This window comes from Rhineura floridana, chromosome 4 (assembly GCF_030035675.1).
Source record: "Rhineura floridana isolate rRhiFlo1 chromosome 4, rRhiFlo1.hap2, whole genome shotgun sequence".
In the NCBI taxonomy this organism is placed as follows: domain Eukaryota; kingdom Metazoa; phylum Chordata; class Lepidosauria; order Squamata; family Rhineuridae; genus Rhineura; species Rhineura floridana.
Window position 1 is genome coordinate 64,607,055 of NC_084483.1, and position 25,944 is coordinate 64,632,998.

At 42.2% G+C, this 25,944-nt stretch overlaps 1 protein-coding gene across 3 annotated transcripts in view; it reads left to right on the forward strand.

Annotated features, from left to right (window-relative positions):
* Positions 1-302: 302 nt before the first annotated feature.
* BCKDHB (branched chain keto acid dehydrogenase E1 subunit beta) overlaps positions 303-25,944 on the forward strand; it is a 100,638-nt gene continuing 74,996 nt past the window's right edge. The window contains exons 1-5 of one of the 3 annotated variants that reach the window (XM_061623206.1): positions 303-377; positions 3,514-3,591; positions 19,615-19,683; positions 22,254-22,387; positions 25,235-25,390. In XM_061623206.1, coding sequence (XP_061479190.1) covers positions 3,528-3,591; positions 19,615-19,683; positions 22,254-22,387; positions 25,235-25,390 — 423 coding nt within the window. In that variant the 5' untranslated portion in view covers positions 303-377; positions 3,514-3,527. The other 2 variants (XM_061623203.1, XM_061623205.1) reach the window with 2 other exon arrangements.

The window sequence follows — 25,944 nt, forward strand, 5'->3', positions numbered from 1 at the left end:
GGACTTTAGACGGTCCATCTATTCCTATCTGGCAGAATGGCCACAATGTGAGATAGACAAAAACGGCATCAAACCCAACTAAGACGTACCGTCTCCGAACAATGACTTACCATTGTAAGGGTTTTTAAAGTCTATGACATCAACAGCTCCTCTTTAAGCTATACATGCTCCTCCCATTTTTCTTTTTTTTAATCCGCTGTTTCCCTTACCAACAAATCAATATTACAGCTCTGCGCATGCGTTGTACAACACCCTTCTTCCCAGTCTTGCTCCAACATAACCCCACCGCCCCAGTAGGGAAGGTTCTGATTAGCCCGTTCCTCACTCACACAACCTCCAATGAGAATGTCTAACGCGGGTCCCCGCCTCTTAACAAGGTGCTTGACGTCTCAGTGTGAGATAGCTAGGCCGCGCGCCGGTTTTCTTATTAACGGCCAACATGGCGCTTACTGGGCTCGCGCTGCGCAGTGTAGTGGCGTTCCCGAGGCCACGGCTACGTTTCGCTTCAGGGTCTTTGTTCCGCAGGCACGCGGCGCATTTCACTTTTCAGCCGGACCCAGAGCCCACCGAGTATGGTGAGAGCTTCCGTCCTCCTTGTCGCTCTGGGCTGTTATTACAGGGAGATGCCGCGACTCTCCGGGGTTGAGAAGCGGGCGAGTTAGCCGGCTTGGAACACCCCCTTCCCCCACGCCCTTGATCTACGCGCCATGTGGGACTGAGGAGGCAGGACGCTGAAGTGGTAGAATCGGCTGCACCACTTCAGGAGGTCGGGGGAGGGGTGGAGAGGAATAGTCTTTTCCGAATGTTCTGGCTAAAAAAACCTGCACAGCAGGCAAAGGGCTGCGGTAGAACGTTTCTCCCAGTGTTCTAATCTCCCCCTTTTATTTTTAAGGAATTTTATGTGCGGATGAAATAAAAAAATGGTACCTCCCCAAGTGGTGCAGTCTGACCTACCATCTCATTTCTCACCTGGCTCCCCTGCGTGTGTAGACTTAACCTCATGTTGCCCTGGGGCGGGTAAAACTCCGAACCTAGAAGTTGTTTATTTTGTGAATGGGGTGCAATAAATAAAAGCTTATTTCTTTTCTTGGTGCTAACTCTCCTTCGTTTTTGAAATTTAGGTTGCCCCCCTCCTGCTTCATTGTACTGAAGGACAGCAGGGTAACCGGATGCCAAGGAGGACATAAGGACACTCCCCCTTTTTAAACAGTTATGTAGAAGAGTGATTTTGGGCAGTTACATCTTGCATCTGCTGAAATTATGTTGTCCTCCTTTGCATCTAGTCACAGACAGCTGCTAGTCTTCCCATCTTCTTAGCATCTTGTCCATCTTAGCAGAAAGTTATTCTTTGCCTTTGTGAAGGGGTCTCTTCCCCCACCCCTTCAGTTAGGCCTCTCTGTACATCCTACTGCTGGAGAGTGAGAGATGCTACTGAAAAGCACACATACCTGAGGGTGGGATTAACAGTGAAATCGTGAAAACCTGCACACAGACATATATCAAGCAGTAAGTAATGGCACTGTTGGTGCTCTGCAGTGGCATTCATCTTTCATACTTAGTCTACACAAAATCTTTTTTAATGCTCAAATAAATTCTTGGAAATACTGCCAGCGCTGCTTTAGAGTTTGTTCATGAGGTCACTATTAGCAAATAGGAATTTCTTTAACAAGGCTTCAGAATTATAGTTTAATTTTGTATGTTAGAATGATAAAATAGAAAGGAAGACTTCTCCTGTATGACACACTGCACCTTGTTGTGTAATTCCATTTACATATTTAGGCTGCAATCCTAAATCCCATTGAAGTGGAAAAGGATATTCTGAATATATGCACATGTATAACAAATATTTTAATTTCTATATAATATAAACATATAGGTATGTTGACATGAACAAAGGCAAACAACTGAGTACTTCTGTGTGGGTTGTTCTAGAGGGCATGTTATCTCTATACTGTTTACTTGCTCTTTACTCTGGAGAATACTGTTTCTATGGTATGAAAATGGTATAGTGTAGTTATACAATAGTACTCCACTGCAGAAAAGTCCGAGTGATCTCTGCCATAAATCATGATGGTGGCCTATTATTTTTGTTAGTTTGCCAGATTATTTTGAGTTCCAGCATAGTTTCATCTCTTGCTGGAGCTTGACCTCAGTGAAAATGGAAATGGACTTCCTTCAAGTCGATTCTGACTTATGGTGACCCTATGAATAGGATTTTCATGGTAAGCGGTATTCAGAGGAAGTTTACCATTGCCTCCCTCTGAGGCTGAGAGGCAGTGACTGGCCCAAGGTCACCCAATGAGCTTCATGGCTGTGTGGGGATTTGAACCCCGGTCTCCTAGGTTGTAGTCCGACACCTTAACCACTACACCACACTGACCTATCCTTGTGCTGCTCATGAGACTGAGTTACTCTTGGTGGGAAAGGGGACTGTGTTATTTTACAGCAGGTGGATCACAGCTTGATGGCTAAGCCTTCGTTTCCATTTTAGGATGCCCCTTGTTGTAGTAGCACAAAGCTGGTTTTGGTGCTACTGTAGAAATGTGTACTGTAAATGAAAAAGTTATGTGTGGCTGGGTGAGAACATTCAGGGATAGTGACACTTCATTATTCCAAATATGTGTTTTATCCTTGCTTGTTATTACATCAGTGTCTATGGGAATAGCTTATTTATATGCAAATGTCTTTGGTTATTTTTATTGTAGTATCAGAAGTTAATAGTAATAATAAGTGGTTATTGTTTTTATTAATTGGTTTTATAACCTGTGGCTTATCATATGGTCCCAAAGTGAGGCACATTCATTGTATTGTAACAAAACCATTAGATAAAAGTTCAAGTAAAACATCAGAAAACCATTTCAAACATTTCAACCACATTCCCAACAATGAAACATTACAATACTGCAGAGGGGAACTGGGTCTGTGTATTATCCAGTCATCCCCCACAGGCCTAGGCGGATGCACCATCTTAGGCTGTTACTGAAAAGCATACAGTGATTTAAACAGCACAATTCTAACCATGTCTACTCAGAAGTAAGTCCTATTGAATTCATTGGGGCTTCTAGGTATCTGGGGTTAAGATTGTTACCTTAGGATCTAGGTAAAGATTTTGAACAAAATTGAGCTTCCCAAAGATTCTCAATGTTGAATGTTTAGAATTCAAAGTTTAGATACCCTACTGTAGCAGAAGCTATATGATGTACAAGGAGGACAACTAGATATTGATGACTGGTGAGCATTACACATTTCCATACTTAGGGCTACTTGACGTTGACCCTGCATCCAACTACAGTCAGTAACACAGAATAGAGATAGCCATCAAGGAATCTTATCTCATGTACCCTTTGTGAAGTATAGACAGTGAAAAGAACTGTGAATAACTGAAGGCACTGGGTCATGGCAAATCTTGAAGATTTAAAATACATCATGCTGTCTATGTGAGCTAGAAACCGATATTTCACATATTTAGTATTTAACGATAGCATTGTGTAACTTAATTGTCTCTTTGCACAGGCCACACACAGAAAATGAACCTCTTCCAGTCTATAACAAGTGCCTTGGATAATGCCTTGTCCAGAGATCCAACAGCAGGTATAATTTTATATCTAAATTACATCTGTGTGATATCCATGGAGGTTATTTTGTGAGGAGCCTCTTCTGTTGAGTGCACGCTCTTAAACTGTAAATCTGAAATCATGTAAAATGTATATATATAAATGCATTAATGGAATTCTAAAAATTGTAGGCAAAGATGTTGCTGCATTAGAAAATAGTCTAAACCATAGTATGGTAAGACCTTTATTAGGATCAACCAAAATCTCACAAAATCATGTCCAAGCTTTTAATTGGCTTGAAACGTTGAACATATTGTCTAAGTGACACATTTCTATTTCTTCTAGTAGAAATTTTATATTTTTTATCTTGTTCTTATATAACTTTCTGCTTTTAGGTGCCAGGCTAAAACATTTCTGTTTACCCAGGCATTTAACTGTTAACATAGTGTATTTGGACTTTCAAAAAGCTTCCTACAAGCTACCTCACTAAAGAGTCCTAAGTAAGCTTAGCAGTCATAGCATAATAGAAGAGGTCCTCTTATGGATAAGAAACTATCTAGGAAAGAGGAAGTAGAGAGTAGGAATAAATGGACAGTTCTCCCAATGGAGGGATTTAGAAAGTGGAGTTCCCAGGGATGGGTATTGGGATGTGTGTTTTTAAAATTGTTCATAAAGTTAGGGGTGAGCAGTGAGGTGGCCAAGTTTGCTGATGATACTAAGTTGTTCAGGTTGTTAAAACAAAAAAGAATTGTGAAGAGCTCTAAGAGAACCTCTCCAAACTGAGTGAATGGGTGATAAAAATGGCAAATGCAATTCAGTGTAACCAAGTGTAAAGTTATGAATATTGGAACAAAAAACCTTAATTTCACATATACACTGATGGGGTATGGACTGGTGGTGACTGACTAGGAACAAAACCATGGGATCATAGCAGACAGCTTGATGGAAATGCCAACCCAGTGTGCGACAGGTGTGAAAAAGGCAAATACCATGCTAGGAATCACAAGGAAAGGTACAGTAGGGCCCCATTCATATGGTGGGTTACGTTCTGAACCCCCGCTGTAAAGCGAAAACTGCTGTAAAGCGGAACCCATTGAATAGAATGGTGCGCGATGCCCGAAAACCACCGTAAAAGCGGAACAAGCGCTGTATGAGTGGGGCGTTAGTCTAATTGCGTCTAATTTAGACCGCTGTATTAGCGAATCGCTGTAAAGCAAAGCGCTGTAAAGCGGGGCCCTACTGTATTGAAAATAAAACGGCCAATATCGTAATGCCATTATACAAGCCTATGGTGTAGCTGCATTTGGAATACCTTATATAGTTCTGATCACCTCACCTCAAAAATAATATTGTAGAGCTAGAAAAGGTTCAGAAAAGTGCAACCAATATGATCAAGGGGATGGAGTGACTTCCCTATGAGGAAGGTTTGCAGCATGTGGGGCTTTTTAGTTTAAATAAAAGCAAGTAAGAGGTGATATGATAGAAGTGTGTAAACTTAAGCATGGCATGGTGAGAGTGGATAGAGAAACATTTCTCTCCCTCTCTCACGATACTAGAACTTGTGGACATTTAATGAATGTGAATGTTGGAAGATTCATTACAGACAAAATAAAGTACTACTTCACACATTGCATAGTTAAACTATGGAATTTTCTCCCAGAAGAGGCAGTGATGGCCACCAACTAGGATGGCTTTAAAAGAGGATTAGATAAATTTATGGAGAATAATGCTACCAATGCCTACTAGCCATGATGGCTATGCTCTGCCTCTATAGTTGGAGGCAGTTGCTTGGGAATACCAGTTGTTGTATTTTGCACTGAGGTCCTGCTTGCAGGCTTCCCATGGGCAGCTGGTTGGCCACTATGAGAACAGGATACTGGACTAGATGGATTGCTAGCCTGATCCAGCAGGCTCTTATGTTCTGAATTTGGTGTGTTGTGATAGTTTTTGGCCTTTTTAGTGCTCATTCTTTTTAATGGGGTGTGCAGGATTTGTCCTTTTATAAATATTCTTGGATGAACATGCTTAGGCTTTGTGGTTTATTATTGTTTTATATGGGTTCTTCATGTCTTTTATACTGCAAGTTGCTTTGGGACATTCTTCTGTGTGGGAAAAGCATGAAGTAAAATAAATAAATATCCTTGTGTAATTGTTCCCCACACATTTCCTTTCGCTTACCACACAGATTGCTGGATTTGTTTTCTTCTCCTGCAGCTGGGGAGAAAGATGTGTGAGGGGAGACTTTCTGAACGTACTGGTTGCTGCCTGGATTGGTCAAAGGGCTGGGTGAAAGGCAGGAATTTGAACCTCTAAAAATACAATTTGTGTCTGTGGAGGAGAAACCTGTTCTTGCATTAGACCTTGTTGGTTTTGTAGAAAGTGACAAATGTTTTCTTTCTAACCACATATTTCTTCTAGTAATAACAATAATTGACAACTGAAACTGTGTGCTATTTAAGTCTCTGTCGGTATCCCTGGCTCATACATTCATCCATAGGCTGTATTGAAATAGTGTGGCCTAGGAGTGGGGCCACTCCCTGACTCCACCACACAGCCTCTAGTGTGAACTAGGCCACCAAGTAAGTACATGGAGACCTAGGTTCTCAAGATTCTTCCCCCTTTTTTGAGGAGGAGGAATGGCTCTTGGGTTTTCATGTACTCGCAGGGCCCTACATTGTATTGTTAGTGGGACAGGATCACACTAATCTCTACTTCAGCACTGCTCTAGCTGAATTGTGGCTATGTCTTTGTACTCTGAAACTTTCACAATATTGGTAGCCTTGCAGTTTCTTTTTTGGGCATTTTTCTGCTCTATTGCTGTAATGAATTCATGTACAGTGCCTTGCAAAAGTAATCAGACCCCTGACCAATGCTGTCATATTACTGAATTACAAATGGTACATTGTAATTTTGTTCTGTATTATATTTTATTTTGAAACACAAACTCAAAATCAATTATTGTAAGGTGACATTGGTTTTATGTTGGGAAGTGTTTGTAAGAAACATAAAAAACTGAAACATGTTGCCTGCATAAGTATTCAGCCCCTGTGCTGTAGAAGCTCCCAGTTTACAGATGAAAGAAATTGCCCCATCGAGGAACACAATTACCTTACCATTGGCCTCCACCTGTGAACCATTAAAGTTGCTGTCACATTGTCAGGATAAAACCCACACTGTTGAAGGATCTGTTATGGAAATATTTATGCAGAGTGATTCAGCGAAGTGCATGTGTGCCAGTGTGTGTATTTACCTTAGAAGCAGACTTTTACCCTGCATTTTAGATCACTGAGACTTAAGACTTAATAAGGTAGCTTTTCGTATTTTACTTATAGAAGTGCATAGTAGACAGGAAAGGCATACCTCGTTCTAACTAAGTTGGAGGTGCAATGCCCAGTCTTGGGTATTGCCCTCATGGCTCAGGAGAGAGAACAAAGACAAAGATTTCTCATCTCTCCTTGGACAGTGGAAGAAGACAAAGGAAGGAGGGGCAGGTCAGCTTCCCTGAGCATATCAGTTTACAATGGAAGGAAGTTAGGTAGAGAAGAGCACAGGTAAAGGTAGGCAAGCCTAGCCAGCTGAAGGACCCTAACTCTATCTTCCTTCTGGAATACAAACAAAAGAACCCAAAGAGGAGTTGCTTGTCCCACTTCCAACACTCTTTCTCAGCTAGTGTTTGGTTCAGCCCACGAGGTTCATCTTGTCTCACAGCTTGCAGTATCTGACAGTGTCACACACTGGGTTGCCCAATGCCTTCGTCAGAGCATCTGCAGTCATGTCTTTCGTGGGACAATACTCCATCTTGAGTGGTTCTCTGCGGTAGGTATCTAATGAAATGGTGCTTCATGTCTGTGTTTGGTTCATGAACTTACCCCTTCTGACTCCATGAGTCTGATGCATCCTTGGTTGTCTTCATGCATCACAACAGGCTCAGGTATAGAGATGCCTAAAACTTTGAACAGTTCAAGTAGCCATGTCAGCTGTCTAATTGCTTCAGAAGCTTCCACACAAGCAGAGTATGTGTCAGCTTCAGTCTGAGTGCTACAGTCTCTTGTTTCTTACTTGCCCAGCTGATCACTGAATCTCCATAGTAGATGTTTCCACTGGTGGATTTTTGTTCTGTAGTGTTTTCAGCACAATCAGCATCTGCATATTCCACTAGTTTGGGAACTCGGGTAGCCACTAATTTCAGTTTCATGGTTGCAGTGCCCTTCAGATATCTCACCATTCTTGATTGCTTCCCAGTCCTCCTTAGTTGGGGAGCTGGTTTTTTTTTGCACAAGTATCCCACTTCTTCCGCCACATCTGGCCTGCTAACAGTGCTGGTATACAGAAGTTTCCCAATGGTTTGTCTGTAGCTCTCATGGTCTTCCCATGGTTGTTTGCTGTGGTCAGGTTTCAGGTATCCTACTTCTATTGGAGTAGGTGCTGGATGTGCATCTTTCAGTCCTAGACTCTCAAGAAGGTCTTGGATCTTTTGTCTTTTGACTCAGCAAGAAGGCTACATCTTCTCTTTCAATTTGAATTCTGAGGTAGTGAGTGACATCACCTAAGCACTTCAGCCTCCTTGTTGAGATGATTCATAGTTGTTGCTTGTCCAGTGGGTCTTGATAAGCCAACAGTAGATCATCAGTGTAGATCATCTGTTGTTCCTGAATCTGCTGTACAGGCATAGCTCTGCTCTACCTTGTACTAAGCCTCCTTTAAAGATCATTTTGCTCAGTTTCTCATTCCAGGCTCTGGCTGCCTATTTAAGTCGATAGATTGATTTTTGAAGTTTATACATTAGGGTTTATTTTCCTGGAACTTCAAACCCTGGCGGCTGTTGCATGTAGATTTCCTCTTCTCTTTCTCCATGTAGGAATGCTGTTTTTATATTCATGTGCTCCACCTGCATTTTCTTGTTAGCAGCAACACTCAGAAGAGTTCTGATGGTTGTGTGATTGACCAGGAGCAAATGTTTGATAGTAGTCTTGTCCATACTTTTGAAAGTACCCTTTGGTTACTAGTCTTGCCTTGTATATCTCAATGTTTCCTTCAGCGTCTGGCTTTTTCTTGAATATCCTCTTGGAGCCTACAACTTTTCTTCCTTGTGGAGGCTTGGTCAGTGTCCCAAGTTCTATTCTTATGTAGCACTTCCAGCTCTTCCTTGGGCTGCCTACTTCTGCCTCTCAGCTTCAGCTTTGGGTAAGGCTTCAATCTCTTTCCAGGTCTCCGGCTCTGGAAGTTCATCTCTCACAAGGTAAGCAAGTCTTTCTGGTGGAACACCTTAGTTGGTGCTTTCAGAGCATCTGGGTGCTGGTACTTCGGCTGCCCCTTCTGGCTCAGACTTCTCCTCTTCCTCTGCTGGTGTATTACTGTGATTCCTTCTATTGTGGAAGAATAGCTCAGTTTCTTCTTCTATTTCGCTGTCTGCTTGGTGTGGTGCCCCTTCTGGTTGGTGTGTGCCCTTTCCTTCATCAAAGTGGACATCTCTGCATACTCCAACTTTGTCAGTTTTGGGATCTATGACTCAGTATCCCTTCTGCGTTGAAGAATACCCAATGAATATTCCTTCCTTGGCAGTGTTGTCAAATTTTGTCCTCTTCTGTTTCAGGATGTGTACAAAAGCTTTACATCTGAATACACTAAGGTGAGACACACTTGGTGTGCAATCATGCCATAGCTGAAAAGGTGTCTTGTTGGTTGCAGCTGCCGGAAGTTGGTTCTGCAGATAGGTGGCAGTAACTGCTGCTTCCCCCCAGTACTTCTGTGGTAACTGCATCTTCCAACAAGGAATGAATCATCTGTCCAAGAGTCTGGTTCATGTGTTCCATGACCCCATTTTGTTCTGGAGTATAAACAACAGTAGTCTGTGCTCTATGCCTTTCGCATGTAGAAAGTCTTGCATAGCCCTGAACACAAATTCTCCATTGCTAGATCTTATAATTTGTGGCTTTCTGCCAAATTTGTTTGATACAATTCTGACATAGTTGTTCAGTTTTTGAAGTACTTGACTTTTCTCTCTCAGTAGGTACATTGTAGTATACCTCGAGTAATCATCTATGAAAGTGAGCATGTATAAATTTCCACCCTGTGATTGTGTTCTAATGGGTCCACAAAGGTAAGTGTGAATTAATTCTAGACGTTTTGTAGTTTTCTTTTCACTTTTCTTAAGAAAGTTTGGTTTTACACTTTTTGTCTTTATACAACATTCACATTTTTCTGTGGATTTACACTATCCAATTTTAATGCCTCTAGCAAAAATTTCCCTTACTAGAGCATCGATTCTGTCTAAACTGGCATGTCCCATTCTTTAATGCCAAACAAGTAAACATCCAGAATCACAGTTTTCTTTGACTGTATTTGCATGCATAGTTTTAAGATATTCCAAATGCGAAATTCCATTTTTCAATTTTGCGGTACGCTATACTTCTCCATCTAAAACTTGGCAAATTTTGTCACTCAAATAAAGTTGACTTCCAAGCTCCATTATTTTGGTAACACTTATTAAATTATCTTTAAATACTGGAACAAATAGGCAGCTTTTCAGTTCAAGCTCTCTGGCACCCTCTGGCATTTTGCAAGGTAGCTCCACAGTGCCTATTCCTTGAGAACAGAACACATATCCTGAAGCTGTAATTACATTCAGTGTATGGGGGCTAAAGTTCTTAAACATTTTTTTATTATTTATTAAATGTGTGGTAGCCGCAGTGTCAATTATAAATCCGGTTTTATAATCATAATTCTTTCCATCATATACATGATATCTGGAATGCTTCACTTTAGTTTGGCTATTTGATTTTATTTCAGCTTGCTTCTGTTTAAAAGCAACTCTTTCTCCCCTTTCCCTTCTAGGACACTCTCCTTTAAGGTGATTAGGAGATTTGCATTTGAAGCAATTCTTCCTTCGTCTGTCTGTGCCCTGATGTGGCTTCGGGGTATGACTCATCTCTCTATCCTGCCTTTGGATGCTGTTTCTGCCCACAGTAAAATTTGCTTTTTCAGACAGAGCTTGTTCCTGCCTCTCTTTATAGTCCTGATCTTTCAGATATGCCATAATCTGATCCAAGTTCTGATCTGCCTGTTGAAGTATGCAAGCTGTGATATGATGGTGTTCGTTTAGAGAGGCCAGGAGCATTACTTTTTGTAAAACTTCATTTAAAGATCTCCCACAGCCTTCTAATTCTAGGAGCAGATTTGTAAATCTCTCCAGATGTGAGATCTGTGCTGGATTTTTTCAGTGTGTACAGTGACGTACAGGCATACCCCGCTTTAACATTTGCAATGGGACCGGAGAGTATACTTTAAGCAAAAATAAATGTTAAGTGAAGCAATTGTCTTCACTTGTACTGCACACAATCACCACTAGATGGCAGTGGTGTCATGCCAATAAAGTGTACGTTATTGCGAAGCGTGCGAACGTTAAGCGGGGTATGGGGACAAATGGAGCATGTACGTTATAGCGAGGCGATGTTAAGTGAAGCGACGTTAAGCAGGGTATGCCTGTATAGAGAAACATCATTTGATTTTTACATTTTCTCCGATACACCTTCCACCTTTCCCCATATTTCTTTAGCCTTTCTACAGCCCGTGCAAACACTTAGTGCCTCATCTGATAAAGCAGAAATTACTTCACTTTGGCATGTTTACGCTTCCAGGATGCAGTGGCTGCTTCATCCTGCGTTCAGGATCAGTCAGGATTTCATGCAGATCCTCCCCTTCCAGAAGTGCCATCGTTTGAAGACTCCAAATTGCATAATTGTCTTTATCCAGCCTTGGGATGCTTGTCTTAAATGTTGATTCTTCAGCCATGGTTTCCTATCTTTTGTTCTGCTTTTCTTTCTCTAACCTAAAGTCTCCTTTTGATATCTTTTGTAATTCACACAAAGTATTTAGCCTTTGTAGCTTTCAGGCACAACTCACAATTCAATTTAGCTTACTGGGTGCATTAACCCTTTGTTAAGGAAATACTTATGCAGAGTGATTCAGCGGTCTGAGCTGCATGTGTGCCAGTGTGTGCATTTACCTAAGTAGCAGGCTCTTACCCTGCATTTAGATCACTGAGACTTAAGACTTAGTAAAATAAGAAAAGCTACTTTATTTATAGAAATACATAGTAGATAGGAAAGGCATACCTAGTTCTAACTAACTATGTTGGAGGTACAATGCCCAGACTTGGGTATTGCCCTCATGGCTCAGGAGACAGAACAAAGACAAAGATGTCTCCTTTCTCCTTGGGCAGTGGAAGAAGACAAAAGGAGGGGCAAGTCAGCTTCTCTGAGCATATCAGTTTGTAATGGAAGGAAGTTAGGTAGAGAAGAGCACAGGTAAAGGTAGGCAAGCCTAGCTAGCTAGAGGACCCTCACTCTATCTTTCTTCTGGAATACAAACAAAAGAACCCAAGCAGGAGTTGCTCTTCCCCAACAGGATCATTGGTCAAGCTGTGGATCTGAAGGAAAATGAAGACCAAAGAGCATTCTACAGAAGTGAGAGATAATGTAATACAAATACACAGATTAGGAAAATGGTACAAAATAATATCCAAGTGCTTGGATACCCCACTGAGCACAGTTGGATCAATAATCAGGAAGTGGAATCTGCATCACACCACCCAGCCACTGCCAAGAAAAGACCATCCCTCAAAACCCAGCGCTCAAACAAAAATGAGACTTGTGAGAGAAGCCACAGAGAGGCCAACAATCACTTTGAAGGAGCTACAGAGTTCAGTGGCTGGGAATGGAGTAATGGTGCACCAGTCATAACACTGGCCTGTATGGGAGGGTGGCAAGAAAGAAGACGTTGCTCAAAAAGTACCACCTGAAAGCATGTCTGGAGTTTGCCAGAAAGCATGAAAGTGGTCCAGCTGCGAAGTGGGAAAAGGTTTTGTGGTCAGATGAGACCAAGATAGAGCTTTTTGGCCAAAGATCAAAAGTGTTGTGTGTGGCACAAATTTAACACTGCCCATGTCTCAAGACACTGTTAGGTCCAAACCCAACACGCAAGCCGCCCTGTCTCCCCAACTCTCTTATTACACCCGGGAAGAGTGCGGAGCTGGGTGCCAATGAACCCACTGTCAAAGATCAAGTAACACAAGACAAAAACCTTTGCAAAGGGGACCCAATACTTACACGCCGAAGCTTGCTAGCATGGGAACCTCGTTTATTTGCGTGCAGGAGAATATATAGGCTCACCCCGAAGTTTACAATATCGGGTGTGCGTCATAATAATAAAAGAAGCAATTGCCAATAATTACAGTTCTAGGAGCATATGAAAGGAGGTAAAGGGGTACCCAAAAGAAGCACAATTGGAAACATCAAGACTATCTTCCAGACTCTGTCTGCACATTTCACATGTCCTTGAGATAAGCACTATGTAACAGTAGACAAAGACAACTATTTAGGGGAGGCCCAGCTGCAACCGGGCGCCCCCTAAATTGGAGACAGGCATGATATTGCTTTGCTTGCATATCAAAGGTACAAAACAACTCAAGGATATGAGGGGCATAAGAACAGCATTTGACATTCTTGTGTAAGGCACATTAGCAACAATAAGCAAGGTTACATGAATGTGATAAGAAATGCATAGTAGGGAGGTTTCCAGCTTAAACCGGCTTTTATTATGCAAGCCACTGGAATGTAGGTAAGGGTCAGGTCACCAGGAAATAAACCGACATTTTATATCAAGCCCAAATAAAGGCCACTTTGGTTCTATTTCCCATAAAGCCGAAGCTGGTGTTAGCCTAAGTAAACTATAGTACCATAAAACAGAAGATCACAAATTATCCGCAACAACACCATCCCTACAGTGAAGTATGGTGGTGGCAGCATCATGCTATGGTGATGCTTCTTATTAGCAGGGATTGGGCATCTTGTTAAAATGGAAGGAAAAACGGATGGAGCAAAATACAGGGAAACACTGCAAGAGAACCTGATTCAATCCACTAAAAAACTGAAGCTTGGGAGGAAATTCTCTTTTCAGCAGGACAATGATCCCAAGCACAAAGCAACACTGAAGTGGCTCATAACAAATAGGTGAATGTCCTACAGTGACCCAGTCAAAGTCCTGATCTCAATCCCATTGAGATTCTCTGGCGCTCTTTGAAAATTGAGGTCCACAAGCAATATGCAACCAACCTGAAAGATCTGGAGCGAAACTGCCAAGAAGAATGGGCCAAAATCCCTCTGACACTGTGTGCAAGCTGGTACATACCTACTGCAAAAGACTTAAAGCTGTTATTGCAGCAAAAGGTGGCTCTACCACAGAGCTTGGAAGTAACTCGTTAGAAATAACGAGTTACTTGTAATTTGTTACTATTTTGCATAACGAGTGGGTAACTTTGTTACATTTTGTATGTAACACGAGTGGTAATTTCATTACTTTTGAGCTGCAAATGTAACTTTTTTGCGTTACATTTGGACGTTACTGGGGGGGAAAGCAGGGGAAATCATCTGCTGCTGTGATTGGTGGAATGGTGGAGGAAAGATATGTGCCTCAAACTGGGCTTCTGCGCTGTTTAGCTCTTCCCTCGTGCTCTATGGAGGCACGAGGGAGGAAGTGGACAGTCAGTCAGTGCTGGAGGGCAAGGGGGAGTAGAAGGCAGAAGCAGCAGAATGGAAGTGAAGAGCTGTGGAGGTGAGTGTATGTGTTACCTTTCCAGCCTACTCTCCCTGCCCCCCGCTCGTCCTGCCTCCCTCAGCCTGCTCGCCCGCCCCCTCTGCTCTTCCTGGCACCCCCTGCTCTTCCTGGCACCCCCTGCTTGTCCTCACATCTCCTCTGCTTGTCCTTGCACCCCCTCCGCTTGTCCTTGCACCCTCTTTGCACCCCCTCCGCTTGTCTTTGCACCCTCTTTGCACCCCCTCCGCTTGTCCTTGCACCCTCTTTGCACCCCCTCCGCTTGTCCTTGCACCCTCTTTGCACCCCCTCCGCTTGTCCTTGCACCCTCTTTGCACCCCCTCCGCTTGTCCTTGCACCCTCTTTGCACCCCCTCCGCTTGTCCTTGCACCCTCTTTGCACCCCCTCCGCTTGTCCTTGCACCCTCTTTGCACCCCCTCCGCTTGTCCTTGCACCCTCTTTGCACCCCCTCCGCTTGTCCTTGCACCCTCTTTGCACCCCCTCCGCTTGTCCTTGCACCCTCTTTGCACCCCCTCCGCTTGTCCTTGCACCCTGTTTGCACCCCCTCCGCTTGTCCTTGCACCCTGTTTGCACCCCCTCCGCTTGTCCTTGCACCCTGTTTGCACCCCCTCCGCTTGTCCTTGCACCCTCTTTGCACCCCCTCCGCTTGTCCTTGCACCCTCTTTGCACCCCCTCCGCTTGTCCTTGCACCCTGTTTGCACCCCCTCCGCTTGTCCTTGCACCCTGTTTGCACCCCCTCTGCTTGTCCTTGCACCCCTCCAGAGAGGGTGAAAATTGGGAACTGGTAAGAGACTAGGAGGTAGGTGCAGTCTCATACTTCTGTTTGTGTGTTTTGCTTCAGTTATGTGCCTCTCATAGAGCGACTTTCACTAGGCAGCAAGAGATGACTACCCCAAGCAACTAATTTGGGGCACCATGCAACAAATTATTAGCTATTTTAATTTTTGGTTGTTGTATATTTACTGCCAGGAAGAGGTACTTGTGAGATTTTCTGCCTCAAATGCCAACATCACTTTTCAAGCTATGGAACTATGACCTTGACTTGGGGGCAGGGCACCATTTGCTCTTCTGCTTCAAGTAGCAAAATGTCTTGGGCTGCACCTGCTTGCAGTCATTTCACATACTGGACAACTAACATGGCTTTTTGGTGAAGGGCAAGAGAGAATAAGACTGTTATCTCAAAAACAGTTGTGCTTGAGGAAAAGATGGCAAACATGTAGAACTGAACTTTTCTGCAATAATATAGACATTTGCATAGGGTATTTTTTTCTACTCATGGAATATTAAATCTTTAAGTCCTAAATCCTTTGTCATCCCCTCCCCCTTGTGCACACCCTTTACACTGTCATTCTCCCTATGCATGTAGGTCAAAATGACAACTGGTGTAGTTTGGGAATTAACAGAATGAGAGCTGAATTACAACTCAAAAAAGAACTTCCCTGCTGGTGTCTGCTACTGATGTGGGGGGCATTTTGTTAGGGAGAAGTGATGAGAGGGGGTAATTTGCTGCTGAAACTTTTTATCTGCAACCCCTTCCCTGACCACTTTCCCATAGCTGATGGAGGTCAATAAGGAAAAATATGGGGCATTGCACTGGTAAAGTGGCAGGCATGGAAAACAGCCCCTTCCATCTATCTTCTGCTTCACCTACCCAAATGCACCCCAGCAAATGCTTTGCACGTTGACAGCACACATTTAGTTAGTTTTCTGGTATTTGCTGCTGAAAGTGTAGTTCCATGCTAGGTGCAGCTGGGACGTTCTGAGTTCATATCTTACCACAGCCATGAATTCGCTGGATGACCTTCTGGCCACACCCATGCCAGACATTTATGCTACTTTAAACAGTCATGACTTCCCCCAAAGAATCCTGGCAAGTGTAGTTTGTGACGGGTGCTGAGTGTTATTAGGAGACTCCTATTCTCCCGACAGAGCTCCAATGTCCAGAGTGGTTTAACAGTCAGCCCCTCTTCTCAGACAATTCTGTGTCTGGAGTTCTGTGGGGGGAATTGGGGTCTCCTAACAACTCTCAGGACCCTTCACAAATTACACTTCCCAGGATTCTGAGATCATGACTGTTTAAAGTGGAATAAATGTCTGGTGTGGATGTAGCCTTAGTGAGTCATTTTTCTTTCCAGCCTGCCCATCAATCATATGGACATTAAAAAAATCTGGACTATAATAAAAGTTAGAATTTTATTTGAAACACCTTTCAACACTCAAAAAAGGACTGTCAGTCATTAGAGCAGTATGACAATGGAACCAATTACCTAGGGAAGTGGTGGGCTCTCCAACATTGGACGCATTCAAGAGGCAGCTGGACAGCCACCTGTCAGGTGTGCTTTAACTTAGATTCCTGCATTGAGCAGGGGTGTGGACTCGATGACCTTAAAGGTTCCTTCCAACTCTACTGTTCTTTAATTTTCTGTTAGCTGAGACATCTCTCTCTCTCTCTCTCACTCACTCACTCACTCACTCACTCTCTCACTCTCTCACTCTCTCACTCTCTCTCTCACTCACTCACTCACTCACTCACTCACTCAGCCACTGAGCATTCCATAACAGAGCATGCTCAGTACTTATTTGTGCGGTTTTGGGAGTCATCCCCTTTCTGTTTTCTCTCTCACTTTTTTGTATTCTGCAACCCTCGGGGTTCCCTCTTGCCCACTAATACTCCTTATTATGTGTGGTATGGATGGTGATACCATGGCTACATAAGCAACAACACTTCCAGCCTGAGCCTCAGAAATAGAGGGAATGACACTCTGACCAGTTTAAGTGGTTAGTATTTAAATCTGATTGGAAACTGTTCAATTTGATACAAGGTGGCTATTAAGCATGACCTAAAAGCTGCAATTCCAAGCATACTTACTTGGAAGTAATTCCCATAGCAGTAAATAGGATTTACTTCTGGGAGCATAGAATCAATCCGTAAGAGTCTCCCAGTAGACACCATACATGTAAGCACATGGCTTTCCCCCAAGAATCTTGGGGACTGTAATTTACTCCTCACAGAGCTACAATTCCCAGCACCCATAACAAACTACAGTTCCCAGGATCCTTTTTTCGGGTGGTGGTGGAAATGTGCTTTAAATCTGTCGTGTGTATGCAACTTTGGTGAGATAATAGCTGAGGGTAATCAGCCCAAAATGATAACAAATAATCAGTAGGCATTCCCAAAAGACATTCAAACAGTGGGTAAACATAAGTGAGAATTACAGAGGCAAACACAGAATGCAGTTAAGCAATAAAGTAATCCAAGAGAGAGGAGACACCTTTGTCTCTGCTCTCTCCCTCCTGAGCCATGTGGGCAACTCCCAAACCTGAGTGTTGCGCCTCCAAGTTAGTTAGAACTAGGTATGCCTTTCCTATCTACTATGTATTTCTATAAATAAAATAGCTTTTCTTATTTTACTAAGTCTTAAGTCTCAGTGATCTCAGTGCAGGGTAAAAGCCTGCCACTTAGGTAAACGCACACATTGGCACACACACATCTCAGACTGTTGACAATCTCTGCTAATATCTATACAAATTTACATAACATGCATCACCTGAACTCACATGATCTAGAGTTACCTTAGATCTTGCAACATTTGCAAATGAGAAGCAATAGGGTTTTATATTAGTTCTGATTGTCTATTGGGCTATCATAGGGTATGTATTTTTTGCCTTTTCTATGGCAAAAACTCCAACTTCAGTGGAATTTATGTGATGTGTTCTAATCATTTGAATTTGGCTAATGAATGCTTTATTCTTTCATCAGAACTTTAGCAGTAGTACTAAAATACTAATAAAAAAGGGAAAGAGAAAAAAATACTTTACATACATCATTCAGCTGTATTGTTAATTATAGATATAGATATAAAGGATAAACGGCATTTTGTCTACATTTTATACCTCCTCCTTGGTTTTCCAAGCTTGGCATGGAATGCTTGTCATACAGAATTAATTTGAAATGCTGTGTTATCATAATCATCATCTTCAAAATAAAAAATAAATGTACTGCCTTCAAGTTGATTCCGACTTATGGTGACCCTATGAATAGGGTTTTCATGAGAGGCAGTGACTGGCCCAAGGTCACCCAGTGAGCTTCATGGCTATGTGGGGATTCAAACCCTTCTACTACCCCCTGTGTGTGTGTTTAGTTTTAATATTGTTTTAGGCTACTTAGATGGGAAGCAGCCAAGGCCAGCACCTTGTAGGCATTTTTTTAAAGTAACTGAAATGTAATTGTAGTGATTACTTTTGAGAAAAAGTAAAGTAATCAGTTACTTTCAGAGCAATTGTAATTGTAACTGTAATTACTACTTTTTTGGCCAAGTAATTGTAACAGTAATTTATTACTTTTTAAAAGTAATCTTCCAAGCTCTGCTCTACCAAATGTTAATGTGTGAGGGTTGAATACTTATGCAAGCAACATGTTTCAGTTTTTTATGTTTCTTACATTTCCCAACATAAAACCAGTGTCACCTTACAATAATTGATGTTGAGTTTCAGTGTTTCAAAATAAAATATCATACAGAATGAAATTACGACGTACCATTTGTAATTCAGTAATATGAGAGCATTGGTCAGGGGGCTGATTACTTTTGCAAGGCACTGTATTTGATGAAAAATATTAAAATGACCGTTGCTGCTAGCATTTAGGAAATGAAGAGGAGGAAGGACTTTAAGTTTGTTGAAAAAATAGTACCCATTTCTTCTAATGTTTTCTGTTGCTGGTTAGCCACTTGTGCTTCTCATATTTTTAATGAAAATTGCTGAATAGATTTTCATCGCTCATCAGCATTAGGTGGTATATTGTACTCTGGCTTTAGCATCAGTTTTTGCAATGGTAATACATATTGGGAATATAATGAAATTTTTGTTTCTCTTTTTTGTTGAAGTATGTTTGGAAGAAGAACATATCTATATATTAGGGTACAATCCAGTCTCCCGATTCACTATGCTTGGGGGGAATGGATGGAGCTGAGGTCTCTACTGGCCTCTGCCTGTGGGGATTCATGTCCTGTTTGCCAAAACTGCAGGAAGTTACTGACAGCAGGAAGCCCCAAAATGGGTCATTTCGTGGGTGGGGAGGGCTGAGGTGACCTGGGATCTGTAGCTGTCACTTGTTATTGAGCCTGTACCAGGCCCGGTTGCTATGCCAGCTCCAGGCTGGTGTAGCTTGGAGTAGGCTTTTGCCCCCTCTCTTCCTCGCCTTCCACCCTGGCTGATGTGACCAACAGACCTGTGAATGTGTTGGTGGCTATGCTGCTCTGTCAGACCCTGCTGGTTACGTGGGGTTTGGATGGTTCTGCCAGTGTTGTAGAATATAGTGAAATGTATGCCATGGAGAAACTGTCAGATTAACCCTGAGGTTCCTTTTAATTGCTGATCGTTATTATTTACCGACAACCATTTTGCATTCTTGAGCAAGTATTTTACTTTGTTTCTTACTGTTTACTTACAGTAATATTTGGTGAAGATGTAGCCTTTGGTGGAGTCTTCAGGTGCACTCTTGGTTTGAGAGATAAATATGGTGAGTTTACAGTTTATGTGAGTCATATGTCAGATAGTTGTTTCTCTTCTTGTTATACATCAACATTTAAAAAAATATATAGAGGCCATATCTTTGATTCCACTTGCGAAGTTGGTCTTTCCATCTGGTAGTGGTGATCTGAACAGACGATGTAGGCAGCTGGCTCCAAAGTTTAAAAATAGGCTTAGAGCACAGTTCTGTACATGTCGACTCAGAAGTACACCCATGGAGTTCATTGGGATTTCCTTCTAGGAGAGTGGGTATAGAATTGCAGCCTAATTTGTTAAGATCGCTGCCTTGCCTTCTGAAAGCCTCTTCTGCCTTTTTAATGCTGTGTGATAGTGCTTTCACTTAAGATTTCTTTGCCGTTAGGCAGGTTGTAGACAGAACTGGGATCCTACTGGGAAGAAGGGTGGGATATAAATTAAATAAATAAATAAATAATGAACTTTTAATTTGCTGCATCAAGGATTCCCATATTTGACATTTTAAAGTTATACCATTCTTAATCAATCTATTTGTATGAAGCTGTGAAATGCACCTGCTTTTTAATAACAAGTTTTAACACAAATTTTGGAGCTGTGGCATTAGAAATTCCCATTTTAAAATACATATCAAATGAAAGGATTCTTGGGAATCTCATCTAGGTTTCAGATTTAGAACAAAATTCTGCAGGTGTGGACTGACCAAGATGAACTGTTTTATACATTTGTATTATAATTGGTTAAACGTACAGACTTTTAATCTAGTATATTTTTTGTTAGAAATCACAGTAGCTGCAGGAATTGGAAATGTATGGCTTCATCATTGTGTTTCTCTGTGCATGTGGCATATTTTCATTAAAGGTTAAGCTTTGGTGTTAGCACAGTGCTTTTATTTGTTGTAGATTTAAATGGGTACTTCTGAAACCGAATTGGGATGGTTTTATTTAGGGTCAGTGTGTATAACGCTGAGAGAGATCAACAGTTCCATTTACCAAACAAGGGAGAGGATATTATAATTGCCAGGAATGACACTTTGCAGGTTGATGTGTTGGAGCTTTTTTTGTTTGCAAATAAAGCAAGTAAGTTAATGTTTGTTGTTAACTATGTCTGGCCTATGATGGCTTTGTATACCATAACATGTGGAGGAAAGTATATCTGCAGGCATGTTTGGAGGTTTCTGGTTTGCACATCACATTTTACATCTGAGAAGTGAACTTGTATATATTCCCTCCATGCACATCTATGTTTCTTGGCATGCTTTAATATACCAAACCGTTTTCAGTCAGAAATCAGTTATCATCACTCCAACTACTAATAAACTGAGGTGATGAGTGCCAAGATGAGCTAATATAGCTGAGGCACAAGAGGGGAGCTATCAGCATGCTCAGCAGAATCTGAGATTTGCAGAAATTATTCTGTAAATTACTAAGGGAGCAACTAGGGATTGGGGAGACAGAATTGCTGATTCTTTGCCCTGTTCACTCCTACAGACCAAGGCAGAAGGGAGAGGGGCATTTTCACTGAGCCAGCTTCATGCTAATGCAGTACAGGAGCCAGATTGAACCCCTTATGAGGGAACAGGCTGGCTTTGGATCTGTCACTGAAATCCCCTGGGTTTTTTTTGGTGGTGGGGTTTGTCTGGCTACTGCTAATGGGAACACTGTTGGTGATAGTGTGCACTCCGCTGCACTTTCAGCAGGGACTTCTGAGGCAGCACAGTGTTTCGTAGCAGTCGGTGGGGTGGCAAAAATGGGGTAGCATTATGCATCTGGCTTCTAAATGCTGAGTATTGCTGCTGCTTACTGAAAGGTGGAGGGGCAAGGTGTGGGGAGCATAGCATGCTGCATATGGATTGCTCCATTGCCATGCCTGCACTGTGCTGAGCTCCCCATGCCTCACCTCTCTCCCTTTTGGTACATGACAGTGATGCTCCGCATCGAGAAGCCAGATGTGCAACTTCACGTTGCTGCCCCTTCAACCGCTTCATGCTTCCACCTAATCCTAACTCCTTCCAGCAGTCCGAATTGGGGTTTAGGATTGCTCTGTTTGTAATTACTTTTCACTGCAACATTAATAAATAGCTACTAGTTCCTTTTCTGAGCCTTTTCTCTAGAACACATGAGTTTCTTATGTCTACCTATCAATACCAATATTTGTAAAATTGTTTCTAAGTCCATTTTACACTGGTTATATTTCTAACTTTCTAAATAAAACTAAGGCACTCATATATTAAAAATTCATGAATATATCATAACTATGATTTTATGTGCCAAGCTATGCATGATGCACGAAATGTTTTTAAAATTAGTAAATTAAGCTTGTGTTTGATTAAAAAAAAGTTAGCAATAGCTACTTTAAAAAAAAAATCTTGGAGATAACTTCCCTCTGCATGGCTTTACACTTCCCAGACACTGTTTTTCTCTGTTCCCACTACTTCTAACTTAGAAGCTATTAGTTAAAAAAATGATCATCTTGTAGACCCCTGTATTCCATCAGATACCTTGTATTCAAAGAAGTATGCTGTACATGTACACCATATATACTTATTTTTAAAAGTTATTAAGATGACCTCTTTTATTGTTGTAGGTAAAGACAGAGTGTTCAATACTCCTTTATGTGAACAAGGAATTGTAGGATTTGGCATTGGAGTTGCAGTCTCTGGTGCTACAGCCATTGCAGAAATACAGTTTGCTGACTATATTTATCCTGCCTTTGATCAGGTTGGTGCCTATTTTAGGATGTTGAATGTGAGAATAAAAGTTAATTGTTAAGTGGTAACGAAAATGTGAACAGAAATGGGATTGAACATGAGGAGGGCTGAAGCAAACTTCGTCAGTATGGGACTTTCAGTGAAGTTTTTGGCATTTTACATATTACAAGAAGCACCAAAAATGTATATGTGAATGCTGTGATGCTTTTGCTTGCTACTGCTGTTCTAACATGGCAAAAAGAGAATGTACAGCTTTCCCATTGGCATATAGTGCAAGCTCAATATGTTTCTCTCCAAAGGGAAAGTGTGCGAGTTCCTTTGTATACATTTCAAAAAGTGGTGAAAAGTATAGGTGTGAATGCATTTTTAATGCTACTTTTTGCTTCTTATAATGTGAGGGAGCCCTCAATGAAAAAATATTGAAACAAGGCTGAACTCTGAAAATTGTAATATCTCTCTTCCTCTAGTAATTGGAGTTGAGCTTCTGAGTTCAAAAAGTGCTCTGTTACGGAAATAACAAACAGCAATATTTAAGGTTCTGGAGTAATCAACAACTTTTGTGTGTTGGGAGCAGATACTGGAAATTTTATTTATTTATTATTAGATTTATATCCTGCCCTTCTTCCCAGTAGGAGCCCAGGGCGGCAAACAAAAGCACTAAAAACAGTTTAAAACATCATAAAAACAGACTTTAAAATATATTAGAACACATTTTTAAAAACATTTTAAAAAGCAATTCCAGTATAGTTGCAGACTGGGATAAGGTCTCAACTGAAAAGGTTTGTTGAAAGAGGAAAGTCTTCAGTAGGCAACGAAAGGATAACAGAGATGGCGCCTGTCTAATATTTAAGGGGAGGGAAGTCCAAAGGGTAGGTCTACACTAAGTATCTGTTTCCTATATTGTGTGGAACGGACCTCCTGATATGATGGTATCTGCAGAAGGCCCTCACCTGCAGAGCGCAGTGATTAACTGGGTATATAAGGTATAAGATGATCTTTCAGGTATACTGGTCCCAAGCTGTATAGGGCTTTGTACACCAAAACTAGAACCTTGAACTTAGCCCAGCACTAAAACGTAGCCAGTGCAGTTCTTTCAGCAGCAGGGTGACTTGTTGGCAATACCCTGCCCCAGTGAGCAGTCTTGCTGCCACATTTTGCACCAGCTGCAGCTTCCGGACCAACCTCAAGGGTAGCCCCACATAGAGTGCATTACAGTAATCCAGCCTGGAGGTTAGCAGTGTATCGACAACAGTGGTCAGGCTAGTCCAGGTTCCTGGTCCAGTAACAGCTGCAGCTGTGTTACAAGCCGAAGCTGGCAAAAGGCACTCCTAGCCACTGAGGTCACCTGGGCCTCTAGTGACAGACATGGATCCAGGAGCACCCCCAGACTATGGACCTGCTCTTTCAGAGGGAGTACGACCCCATCCAAAGCAGGCAACTGACCAATTATCCGAACTTGGGAACCACCAACCCACAGTGTCTCTGTCTCGCTAGGATTCAGATTCAGTTTATTTGCTCTCTTACAGCCCACCACCGAGTCCAGGCAGTGCTCTAGGGCTTGCACGGCCTCTCCCAATTCAGATGTTATAGAGAAATAGAGCTAGGTATTGTCAGCGTACTGCTGACACTTTGCCCCCAATCTCCTGATGACCACTCCAAGGGCTTCATATAGATGTTAAACAGCATGAGGGACAAGATGGTACCCTGCGGCACCCCACAGCACAACTGCCAGGGAGCCGAAAGACAATTGCCCAGTGCTATTCTCTGAAAATGACCATTGAGATAGGATTGGAACCACTGTAAAACAGTGCCTCCAATACCCATCTCACCAAGTTAGCTCAGAAGGATACCATGATCAATGGTATCAAAAGCCACTGAGAAATCAAGTAAGAATAACAGGGTTGCACTCCCCCGTCCTTCTCCTGAAAAAGGTCATCTGTCAGGGTGACCAAGGCCCAGGCCTGAACCCAGACTGGGATGGGTCAAGATAATCTGTTTCATTCAAGAGTACTTGCAATTGCTGCGCCACAACCCTCTCTATCACCTTCCCTAAGAAGGGGGTATTTGCGACTGGTTGGTTGTTGTCACAAACCAATGGGTCCAGGATGGACTTTTTCAGAAGTGGTTGGATCACCACCTCTTTCAGGGCAGCTGGTACTACTCCCTCTGCAACAATGCATTCACCACACTCTGGATCCACTTGGTCAAACCCTCTTGGCAAGCTTTGATAAGCCAAGAAGGGCAAGGGTCAAGAGGACACGTTGCTGGCCACATCATCGCAAGCACCTTGTCCATGTCATCGGGTCACATCAATTGAAACCATTCCCAAGAAGTTGCAGCAGACGTTTAGGACAAATTAGGATTGTACCCCAGATTTGACCAAGCCCAAATCCCAAACTGAAACAGGGCGATTGGTGTGTGTGGGGAATCCAGTCTTGGGTTGAAACATGTTGAGACAGCCTCAGGTTGGGTTGGGGTTCTTCAGAAGCGTATGCTGAAGGATTTGCTTTGCCAGTGTGTTCCCCATAGAGAACACTCTGGGGAAGAATAGCTTAGCAGGATTGAATCCTCCTGCTCTTTTGGGGGGGATGGAAGGAGATGCAGTTTTCTAAAACCCCTATTTAAACATTAACCCCACCCCAAAGGGCCAGGGTCAGGGCGCTACAAACAACACTACTATATAACTGTATTACATCTGTAGCTGGTTCAAGGAAATGAGTTCTAAAACAAAGAAAACAATGTCAAAATGTTTAAATATTTGGTTTTAAGATTTGGGGTGTCTGTCTGCTTAATACTGTGTAACAGAACATGAATTATCAAAATACCTAAGTACATTAAATATTAAATATTTTTCCAGATCGTTAATGAGGCAGCAAAGTATCGGTATCGCTCTGGAAATCTCTTTGACTGTGGAAGCCTCACTATAAGAGCCCCTTGGGGTTGTGTGGGTCATGGTTCATTATATCATTCTCAAAGCCCTGAAGCCTTTTTTGCTCATTGTCCAGGACTAAAGGTACAGTAATTAGATACATGGATTTTATTTTAATGGGTATGGATTTATCATTACAGTAGCTGTCCCTCATGGGAGGCCCTCTGTGACTTAAGTAATGGCTGCACTACCTTGTACGTGAATCTGGTGATGCAAGGACTTCCAACACCCCAAAATTAAATATTTGAATTGGGCTTATGTCTTTATTGGAGAAGGAAGTGCTGTCCTTTCATGCACACATGAGGAAAAGTTGCAGCACATTTTGAAAGCTGAGCTACACAGTCAACATTTGTTTGTTGCAGCTCTTGCTGGAGTGTATCAATTCAGACTGCAGATAGGGGATCATATCTTTGTATGATTTATCCATTAACAAAATGCAGCATAAGAAAACTAGCAGGTTTTAGAGATGAACCTGCAAAGCCTCGAGGGGCAGATCCTAAGGAGCTATCATCTGGGAAATTTTTGCCACCATGGCTACTTGAGAATGGATCTTTTAATGCTGTCAAGATGGAAGAGTCATGATCAAAGCTGCTGTTAAACACTAACAGATCAAAGACAGGTGTGCCCAGATCTCACAG